Raw genomic sequence first — 12,083 nt, forward strand, 5'->3', positions numbered from 1 at the left:
ATGGCCAAAGCCCGTGCCAACGGTACGCGCGGAAGGGGAACCAAATGTACCATCTTGGAGAATTGGTCGGTGACTACCCAAATGACAGTGTTGTTACGGGACTTGGGCAAGCCCACAATGAAATCCATCCCGACCAACTCTCAGGGTCTATATAAGAAAAAGGAACAGCATCCAATCCAGGTGAAAATCGTTTCAAAAATTTATTCTGCCATTGTAAAATACGTTTCGCCATATTGTGGCCTTTTTCAAGTACTTGGATTGGATGCTGTTCCTTTTTCTTATATGGACATTTTGTTCATTTGGGTTCGTGAACCTTTGAACCTGCATCCACTTAGCTCCTGTTGTGCGGTCGGCTGCTTTTTGCTCAACTCCCAGGGTCTGTCTGCCACCGGCAGGGGATGAAGCAAACTCGCGGGTCTAAGCCGGGAATGCCGATTCTTGGCACAAGAGACACACGCTTGAACGTAGTCCCCAACGTCACGCGCCATCCGGTGCTAAGATACTGTTAGGGTTGGCGAATCGCACTTTATTACTTTATTTAGTGCGATCGCAACCCAGGGTCCACCGTGCAGAGATGTTAACCTGCTGCTAGTGAGCAATGACTGAGCAGTGCAGCGAGCGATCACCAAGAACACATGGGGTTAAACATCACCCTGTGTGGACTGAGTGCAGATTACCCTACTCTGATAACTTCTCAGCGGGGTGAGCACAGGCCGAGGAATATCAGCTCAGCTAACCGCCGAGTGGCAACAAAAAACAACTAATTCAGCTCCACTGAGTGGCACAAAAATAAGAGTACCAAGCTCAGCTAACCGCCAAGCAGTACCAAAAGAGGTGTGTGCTACACCCAAAACAAAAGGGTTAATGCACGTGGGTTTGACTGTGCCCTGTAAACAGCCCATGCTAACAGCACACGTGGCCGAGACAGGCGCTAGGCCAAGCCAAGGAAAAACTGCCTCTCTAGGTAAAACTAGACATTCACACACACCGACAGAGCGGTAGAGTCTCCACCCACACACACGACCGCAAATGATCTTAGCGTGCCGCCGGGCACCCCAAAGACCCTTTTATTGACTGCGCTTAAGTCCAGTCAGACAGAACCTTGCTCGTGGACCAATCCAGGACTGCTACCTCACCGGAGCAGCTGACGACTGACCACCAATGAGAGGTCGCCACCTCACGAGCATGCCCAGTAGGGTGATTCCCGGACTTAGCCTCAGGAACGTCTGTTCACCGCTGCCTATTGCTAGTTACTATAGCTGAAGCTGGAGAGCCAGCAGTAACAAAGTGCACAGCATGAGTCTGAGCAAGACGCTGAGACTGAGGTCTTTTTCTGAGCAGCACCCACTGCGGTCGAAGCTGAATGGGGGACCACAGAGGGAGACAAGGCTTGGGATCTACCCTGTGTAGAGGGAGAATCCCAGCACCTAACAAGAGGTTTAAGGCAAAGAATTACCCCAAAGGGATAATAGATAATTCTTTTAAGCGCATGTTCAGACTTGAGCAGAATGACTGTCTGGGAATCTGAATGACATAGATAAATCGCTAGCGGACAACAATATGGAACTAAACAAGAAAATCAAATACAGTTTCCTACCTAAAATCAATCACACGAAGTAAAGAGAAATACAGTGCATCTCACAAAATTAGAATATCATCAAAAAGTTAATTTATTTCAGATCTTCAATACAAAAAGTGAAACTCGTATATTATATAGAGTCACTACAAACAGAGTGATCTATTTCAAGTGTTTATTTCTGTTAATGTTGATGATTATGGCTTACAGCCAATGAAAACCCAAAAGTCATTATCTCAGTAAATTAGAATTCTTTATATCACCAGCTTGAAAAGATGATTTTAAAATCTGAAATGATGGCCTACTGAAATGTATGTTCAGTAAATGCACTCAATACTTGGTTGGGGCTCTTTTTGCATCAATTACTGCATCAATGCAGCGTGACATGGAGGCGATCAGTCTGTGGCACTGCTGAGGTGTTATGGAAGCCCAAGTTGCTTTGATAGCAGCCTTCAGCTTGTCTGTATTGTTGGGTCTTGTGTCTCTCATCTTCCTCTTGACAATACCCCATAGATTCTCTATGAGGTTAAGATCAGGTGAGTTTGCTGGCCAATTAAGCACAGTGATACTGCTGTTTGTAAACCAGGTATTGGTACTTTGGGCAGTGTGGACAGGTGCCAAGTCCTGTTGGAGAATGAAATGTCCATCTCCAAAAAGCTTGTCGGCAGAGGGAGGCATGAAGTGCTCTAAAATTTGCTGGTAGACAGCTGTGCTGACTTTGGTCTTGATAAAACACAGTGGACCTATATACAGTACTTTACTCCATTTTGCAGTTCCTTCCAAGTCATTTGATTAATTACATGATCTGCAGGGCCCATACCTTCCTGTCCTACTTTACACCAATCAGTTAGATAAGAGTGGGTGTAGAGGCGAGAGCAGTTCTCTGTGATCAGAAAGGACACGGTCTCTGCCTTCTCCTCTGTTACAGGAATCTGCCTCCGGTCTATAAGACGCAACCACTTAGCAAGATTTTTTCATGCTGAAAGTGTGTCTTGTAGTCCAAAAATACGGTAAGTTCCAAAGTAATTTCCCTTTCTCATTTAATTATACTGTACAACTGTCTGTTATATGTTTTTCGTTCAATTTGTCAATAACATATACTAGCTTGGCCCGTGCGAAATTTTCGCACATTTGTCGTCGGGGGCGCAGGCAATTTTCGAAAAAGCAAGCTGGTGATATGTAAATGTATTTCATGAGCTGATGAACACAGACAGGTATTTATATATGTAGATTGGTACTACAATTAATTGGTTTGATAAGTAGAGACCAAAAAATGTTTTCCGGTTGAGGTGCAACCTGCAGGTCATTGTGTCTTTCTGCAGGTTTATGAAAATGAATGTTTAAACTGTATTTAGTGATAAAATCGTGAATGTGTGGTTTGTTTGGCTGTTTTCTTGCTGAAGGGAGCAAGTTTACCTTTCAAATGGTGTATCATTTGTGTGTGTGGGGCGAAATAATCAGCGAAAAAGCAGTGCATGTGTACAAATGTGTCTGCATATGTGACTCACCATTTGTGTGTGTATACATTGCATGTATACAAATGTGTTTCCATATGTGACTCACCTGCAGTGAAGTGTGCAATCCTCCAATGTGCCTCAAATAGGCTGGGCAAGCACTTGAGCAAGCTGGAAAGACCCCAAGGCAAATGTTTGGATTTGTTTGTGATGTCTGTAAGCAGCTTTGTGGTAGTGTGCTTTGGGGTAGTGTGCTGCCACCTGCAGGTAATTTGACCTTTCAAATGGTGTATCATTTGTTTGTGTGGGTGGAATATGAACGGAGCAAGTGTGCAATTCAATAGGCAGTGCATGTTTACAAATGTGTTTGCATATGTGCCTCACCTGCAGTGAAGTGTGCAATCCTCCAATTTGGCTAAAATAGGCTGGGCAAGCCCCCAAGGCAAATGTTTGGATTTGTTTGTGATGTCTGAAAGCAGCTTTGTGGTAGTATGCTTTGGAGTACTGTGGTGCCACCTGCAGGTCATTTTTCCTTACTGCAGGTTAATGAAAATTAAAGTTTAAACTGTATTTTGTGATCAAATTGTGGATGTGTGGTTTGTTTAGCTATTTTCTTGCTGAATGGGGTAAGTTTACCTTTCAAATGGTGTATCATTTGTGTGTGTGGGTGCAGTATGAACGGAGATACAAAGTAATCACCGAAAAACAGTGTTTAGAAATAATAGAAAAGATAGTTTCTCCCATTATTATTTTTCATAGTCAAAAAGATATGATTTTCCACTAATACATTTTTCATACTCTAGGTATGATAATGGCTTTTCCTTATGTGGAATTTGTTATAAAAAGTTATACTCATTGCCATTCCAGCGGTTTCAGCAATGCATTCCTGGGAATCATGTGAGGTTATTACGTCACATGAGCCCTGTCCCAATCAGTGCTGGCATTACTGTCCCCACCTTCAGACAAATAGAAAAATAGAGGAAGTCGTAGAGGAGCTGCAGCACAGGCTTCCTGTTCAATACTTCCGAAAGCGAGGAAGGTGAAAATGGCACTGATAGGGCGAAGGCCTCGTGTGATGCAGCAATCTCACATGTGCCCTGGGAAAGTGACTGCCAATGGTGCTGGAATGGCCCTACCACGAGAGGTAAGTATGAGGAATGACAAGTGCACAACTTTTGAAGATACACTTTTCGGTTAAAACATTTTCAATATACGGAACATGAACAAGGCTTCACCCCTGTGTGACGTCTCTTCTGTTTATTAAGAGTTTATTTCCATGTAAAAGATTTCCCACATCAAGAACTTCAACAAGGCTTCTCCCCTGTGTGACTGCTCTGGTGACCAAGAAAAGATGATTTACTCACAAAACATTTCCCACATTCTGAACAGGAAAAAGGCTTCTCCCCTGTGTGAGTTCTCTGATGTACGATAAGATTTGATTTATCTGTAAAACATTTCCCACAATCTGAACAGGAAAATGGCTTCTCCCCTGTGTGATATCTCTGGTGCTTAACCAAATCTGATTTCTGGTTAAAACATTTCCCACATTCTGGACATGAAAAAGGCTTCTCCCCTGTGTGAATTCTCCAGTGGGTATCGAGATGTGCTTTCTGGTTAAAACACTTCCCACATTCTGAACATGAAAAAGGCTTCTCCCCATTGTGAGTTCTCTGATGTGTGATAAGATTTGACTTATTTGTAAAACATTTCCCACATTCTGAACATGAAAATGGCTTCTCCCCATTGTGAGTTCTCTGATGTGCGATAAGATTTGACTTATCTGTAAAACATTTCCCACATTCTGAACAAGAAAAAGGCTTCTCCCCATTGTGACTTCTCTGATGTGCGATAAGATTTGATTTACCTACAAAACATTTCCCACATACTGAACATGAAAAAGGCTTCTCTCCTGTGTGGTTTCTTTGGTGTATAACTACATCTGATTTCTGGTTAAAACGTTTCCCACATTCCAAACATGAAAAAGGCTTCTCCCCTGTGTGGGTTCTTTGATGGCTATCAAGATGGTCTTTCCGGATAAAACATTTTTCACAATCTGAACATGAAAAAGGCTTATCCCCTGTGTGAATTCTCTGGTGCTTAACAAAATTTGATTTATGGTTAAAACATTTCCCACATTCTGAACATGAAAAAGGCTTCTCCCCTGTGTGGGTTCTCTGGTGGCTATCAAGAAGAGTTTTCCGGCTAAAACATTTCCCACATTCTGAACATGAAAAAGGCTTCTCCCCTGTGTGTGTCCGTAGGTGTATAACAACATCTGATTTCTGGTTGAAATGTTTCCCACATTCTGAACATGAAAATGGCTTCTCCCCTGTGTGAGTTCTCCGGTGACTAACAAGATCTGATTTCTGACTAAAACATCTCCCACACTTGGAACAAGAAAATCTAGTCTCCAATGTGTGAATTTTTTGATGTGTAAGAAAAGCATTTTCGATGGAAAAACTATTTCCATATTCTGAAAGTGAAAATGACTTATTTCCTTTAGGAGCAGACTGTTTTTTAATGCTTATTTTGTGACTTTGATTTTCCTCGGTGGTCGATAATGAATCAGAAGACATGACCTGTTTGAAAGGATCAGATGATAGCTCTTTGTTGTGAAAGAATGATGGTATATCTGGAATAATGGTATTCACTTCAATTGTATCTTGGGGAATTTCAAGATCATCTGATTTAAAAATTGAAGATGTCAGCTGTCCCTCTGATCTCTTGGTACAGACATCTGCCAAAAAAACAACAATTATTTTTTTGGGATAAAATATCCTTGAATTTTATATTTTTGCACATTTCTACTTAAACTGTCAGTAAAAATGTCAAGCTATGTAAAAATATTGAATTATTCACTAAGACAATAACAGTTCACTGTCTAATAGAAAACCTTATAGGATGAACAAGTAGAGCGTGGTGTTCAACTGTTTGTTCATTCTGCCTCCCAAATATGGAACAAAAAGCCACCAAACAATGTTGCATAGGTGAAAATAATACCAATAAAAACTTCTACTCATCTCACAAAAAACAAGCCCCCACTCAGGTCCATGATCTGTCAGTGGAAAAACAGAGGTTTCCACATTATTAATAGCTCAAAGTAAAAAGTAAAGCAATCCAGCAAAATGCATTCTCTCTCTAATCCCCCCTCGCTTCTGAGCTGTCTAGTGTGCTCAAACAACATTTAGGATCCCTGTATTTATCATTACTTTAGTGAGAAGAACTAACTTATTTACGGTATGTGTGTCTCCTGGAGCACAATCTGGACACTATGTGTTGGGTAATAAAATGACAAATTTGCAATTTTCACTCTCCAACATACTAATTTCCAAAAAGTTATTCAAAATAGATATTATCCCTATAAATTAATTCATTGAGGGTTATAATTTCCAAAATGGAGTCTCTTTATGGGGATTTCTACTGTTCTGGTTTTCAGACATTTTATCATATAAGGGCTTCTGCAAATGGTGTTTCCCATCTTCTTTCGGATCAGCCCCTTCAACGTCTTTTTGTCACCAGGTGCCGCCTTATCCATTTTTTTGAGTAGCACTGGTGATGGAGACGTCGAAACCAGAAGCTCTGGGTGGTGCATGTTCTGTCCAGCCAATAAGATAAGGGTGCCTGGGACCAGTAATACCATCGTGTTCTACCTAGTTCAGACAACTGGAAAGCATCACACCATACTAATGCTGAAAGTATATCGGTGGAAGCTGCCAGATACAGCTTCTTCTCCTCTAGTTCATTCCTCTGTGCTCAGTTCCTGGCTTGTGTATTTGTGTCCTGTTGTGACCCCGGCCCATTTACTGACTACGCTTGCATTTTCTGATTTTGCATTTTCTCGCCTAACAGCAGGTAACACCGTGGCCCAAGCCTAGCGGTCCATGTGTAAGTCCAGATCTACAGTATGTAGACGGGTTAAGGGATAATGAACAAAGCAATCCCTGGGATCTCCAAAACGGAGTAGATAGTTGTGAGGGACGAAGGAGACACCATTTTGATTTAACAATTTCAGGCCCAATATATTATCCAGACTTCTCCCTCTCCTCCTGCCCCTGAACTGTGGTCCCCACCCATGAGATAAATGCACAATTCCTCAAAAGAACAGGTCCTTGCCATAGAGGCCCTGTGCTAATTAATATGAGGAAGAAAAGAGCTGGGACCCCCTTCTGTCTTTTGTGTACAGACCAGGCTTATATCTAATGAGGAACTGGTGGCAGTATACCGTTCTGGTGTTATTAGGGGATCCTGGCAGTGACGGACCGGAGGTTTATATATATATATATATAGCTGAAGCGCCCGGTGTTGCCCGGGCATAGTAACTAACTGTGGTTAGTTATAACAAATTATAATGATTATCCTCCATCCCATAGTCGAGTGCCCATATACCCATCACACATCCTCCATCCCATAGTCCCATGCCCATATACCCATCATACATATTCTCCATCCCATAGTCCAGTGCCCATATACCCATCACACATCCTCCATCCTATAGTCTTGTGCCCATATACCCATCATACATATCCTCCAACCCATATTCCCGTGCCCATATACTCATCACACATCCTCCATCCCATAGTTCCGTACCCATGTACCCACTATGACATCATCTTCGCCATGCCAACTTATTATGACATCGTCACCATGGCAACCATTATGACATCATCTTGATATATATATATATATATAGATATATATATATATATATATATATATATATATATATATATATATATATATATATATATATATATATATATATATATATATATATATAGACATTCCCGGCCCAGGACTGGTGATATATATACCGCCTTCACTGTAGAGTGCCTCGATAACCAGTACGTAACAGGGCAGCCTCTCCGGTGACTACTCAGTTCCCGGACTGACCTGATGGTAAGGCGGGAGCCAGAGAGTTAAGACTATGTAAGCTCCATCACAGATTGGTGACGGCAGGGGGATAGTGCCAAGCCTGTTCATGGTGGCCATCTTTTGATCTGCCAGGTAACCACAAACAGTGCCCTAATACATTGTGTCTGCAAACTATTCCAGCAAGACCTGCATTCAAATAGCTAAATGTCGCTCCTTGCCTTCTTAACCTGACAGTAGTGTACTCTTCGGTATTGTCGAATTCAAGAGAAGTTAGAAAATAATTTGTGAGATCCTCTGGAATTCTTCGCAAAGAATTATAGGAAACAAAGTTATCACCACATAAAGTGACACACATCAGATTTGAAAAATAGGCCCTGATTAGGAACACAAAACTGGCTGCGGGAAGTGGTTAAATGAGAGTATTTTGGGCACAAACTACTGTAGTCAAAAACTGAGTATAGACAACAACACATCTACTGAAATGATCAAACACAACAGTCTTCATCAGTGAAAAATGAGTAACTAGTGGTGAAACATCTCTGGAGTAATTACAGTATGAGGCTCGGTGGCTCTTGGCAATCTAAACTATCAGCTGATTTTCGAGACAAAATATTAGAAATTCATAAAGAACTTTTTATAATACTGCAGAGTTGAGGTGTATGAAATTTAGATCTCAGGCATTCGGAAGAGGTAATGGAGACCTTTTTTAAAAGACTATGAGGGAGTTACAGACTCTCATAAGTCAGGCAGGCCCATCCCACCACAATCAATCATACAGAATAAACGTATTAATTAAAAACATTTTTTCTATTGCATGTTACATCCCCAACAACGTATGTTCGGGGGAAGAACTACAACATTAAACCAGAGTTACACTTATTTATGGTGGACCATTGGAGTCCTGAACAGAAGAGTAGAGAAAGTATTAATGCTCCCCATTTCAGGAGAGATTGTGCAGGAATCTGAATTCCTTAGGATTGAAAACATATTGGAATTCATGACGTTTAGTGAATCTATGAAACCAGGGCTGGAGCCATGCCAACACATCTCCTGCAGGTGTGAATAACTGTATATTACAGCCAACAGCCGTGCACAGCTTAGAGACACAGTGAGGAAAATAAGTATTTGATACACTGCCAATTTTGGACGTTTACCCACATACAAAGAGATGTAGAGAGCTGTAATTTTTATCGTAGGTACACTTGAACTGTGAGAGATAGAACTAAAAAAAAACATCAGAAATTCACATTGTATGATTTTTAAATAACTAAATTTCATTTTTTGCAAGAATTCTGGCTCTCACAGACCTGTTAATTTTTCTTTAAGAAGCCTCCTACTCTGTTCTCATTACCTGTATTAATTGCACCTGTTTGAACTTGTTACCTGTATAAAAGACACCTGTTCACACACTCAAGCAATCACACTCCAACCTCTCCAGCATGGCCAAAACCAAACAGCTGTCTAAGGACACCAGGGACAAAATTGTAGACTTGCACAAGGCTGGAATGGGCTACAGGGCAATAGGCAAGCAGCTTGTTGAGAAGGCAATAACTGTTGGGGCAATTATTAGAAAATGGAAGAAACACAGGCTGACTGTCAATCGTCCTCGGTCTGGGGCTCCATGCAAGTTCTCGCCTCATGGGGCAAGGATGATTCTGAGACAGGTCAGGAATTAGCCCACAACTACATTGAAGGATCAGGTCCATGACCTGAAGAGTGCTGGGACCACAGTTTCAAACATTACCGCTATTAAAACACTACGCCATCATGGATTAACCCTTAGTGACCACTAATACGTCTTTTTACTGACCTCATGTGTCAGACAATAGCATACCCCAACTAGTGAAAATGTATCAGCTGTCAACTGTATACTAGAGTTGAGCGACTTTTGTTTTTTTAGGGTCGCGTTTCGTTTCGTGAAACCCGACTTTTCCAAAAGTCGGGTCGAGCAAGATCGTCCGATTATAGGGAAAAGTCGGGGTCGTCCCGAAACACGAAACCCAATGTAAGTCAATGGGGAATAAAAGTCGGCAGTGAGAGGAGGACAGGAAACACACCTACAGTGCCCATTTGAATGCCAAAAGCATCAATTCTTCTTACTTAAGCTTGTCAACCTTAATTAACTTCATAATACAAGTTACGCACTGAAAAATGGGGGTTATTTGGCTAAAGTTGTGGGGGGGGGAGGGCTGGCTGCTGGTTTTCATGTGCCCTGGGCGAAAGAGCGCCCCTTTAACACATACCACAACTCATCATGCTCCGATACGGCAGAGAAATAGCGGTATAGTACAATGAAAAATACCTCACTTTTTACATCTCATGACGAGGCCCATCTATTTCTCCATACAGAATCATTGGTCCCATATAATGTTTGAAACAGTATATGATGAGCTCCACATAATGCTACAGTATATGTTGGTCCCCATGGATGAAGCTCCACTGTCTTATGGGCCCAAATAATGCTCCAAACATAATGGGCCCCATTTCTAATGCTCTAGTGTATAATGGGCCCTGTAAATGCTGCTCCAGTGTCTGATGTCCACCTTTGGAATGTTCCAGTGTATGGTGGGCCCCATCTATCATTCTCCAGAGTATAGTGCTCCCCAAAAATTGCTGTCCCAACATTGAAAACAATCAAATAAGTCTCCTCGCTAGGGAATCCCTGTACTTCTCTGGATTCCTCGTCGTCCCCATCTTCCATCTCACTGCACAGTATTTCAACTTTGCAAGTGCTGTGATCCTGGGCAAGCAGGGGGGGCCCACTCGTTGGCGACGGCACTGGCACAGGGCCCATGATAGTACGGTGGTGTGTCTGATGGCGGGTGGGCCGAACCTGCACTTTCATCTGCAGCTTCCTCTTTGTCACCGTGTAAGATGGAACTGTATATGGGAAGGGTAACCTGAGTTTCATCAGGGTCAGATTCAGGTCGTGTAGCGTGCGAGGGGAATGTAGTGGTCTGGGTCAATGTACCAGCAGATTCATCGAGCAGTGGCTGGGCATCAGTGCACTTGTGTCGCCCCCAGGAGTACGGTCGCCACAGTGGCATTACCTTCTTCCTAGGGAGTGTGATGTCATGCTTGGGAGCAACGAAGGATCTCTCTAGCAGGTTAACTGATTGGGCGGCGTTATTCCCACAAGTCATGACCCTCCAAACAGCGTTCATGAAGGCAAAGTGTTTGTTTTACGTGGGCAGTATGGTTGCAAAGCTGAACCTTAAAGGAATGTCCAGAAGGGCACCACCAGGAGTGGAGCCTACGGTTAAATTCGACTCCACCTGGGAAACCTCAACCATGCCAGCTACAGAACAGATGCACACATTGCAAGCTTAATTCCGTTAACGAACGAGACTCCGTCATGCCCCGCGGTCCGAGTCCGGCTTACTAGAGGGACACGTGAGGCTCTGGCACATGAGATTGGCCAATAACTGGTGTGTCATGCCCTTACATGTCCGTGGCTGCACGTGCGCTACACTGAAAAGGCCAGCGTTTGTCGCTTACAGATGCAGATAACCTGCTGAACAACGTTAGTGATGGGGATCACTGATTACAATTATTACCCGCGAACGATGATTTCCCAGTAAGTGCAGGTCAACCGCAGTTTCGGAATTAGGCCCAACCGTCATTCCTGAAAAAATTAAAAACTTACGTGTGCAAACCACAGGTGCTGTAGCTTGCTTAACAGCTCGCCAGCCGTTCTCACGCCCAGTATGGATTACACGTGATTGCACAAAGGTGAGAAAGGGTACCGTATCCCCAGATAACATGTATGGATAGCGTACACATTCAAAATATATGTCTATACATCAGGAGGCAGGCTCAGACGGTGTTAGGCCCAGTATGGATTGCACGTGATTGCACAAAGGTTAGAAAGGGTACCGTATCCCCAGATAACATGTATGGATAGCGTACACATTCAAAATATATGTCTCAGGAGGCAGGCTCAGACGGTGTTAGGCCCAGTATGGATTGCACGTGATTGCACAAAGGTTAGAAAGGGTACCGTATCCCCAGATAACATGTATGGATAGCGTAGACATTCAAAATATATGTCTCAGGAGGCAGGCTCAGATGGTGTTAGGCCCAGTATGGATTGCACGTGATTGCACAAAGGTTTGAAAGGGTACCGTTTCCCCGGATAACATGTATGGATAGCGTACACATTCAAAATATATGTCTCAGGA

General features: G+C 42.7%; 1 protein-coding gene across 1 annotated transcript in view; it reads right to left on the bottom strand.

The window, feature by feature from the left end:
* The window catches only part of LOC141055868 (uncharacterized), a 172,926-nt gene that overhangs the window by 73,560 nt on the left and 87,283 nt on the right, over nt 1-12,083 (bottom strand). Inside the window, 1 exon segment of the mRNA XM_073552585.1 lies at nt 4,493-5,767. Coding sequence (XP_073408686.1) covers nt 4,493-5,767 — 1,275 coding nt within the window.

Source organism: Dendrobates tinctorius, unplaced genomic scaffold (assembly GCF_039654945.1).
Source record: "Dendrobates tinctorius isolate UK_male_01 unplaced genomic scaffold, ASM3965494v1 ptg000192l, whole genome shotgun sequence".
In the NCBI taxonomy this organism is placed as follows: Eukaryota; Metazoa; Chordata; class Amphibia; order Anura; family Dendrobatidae; genus Dendrobates; species Dendrobates tinctorius.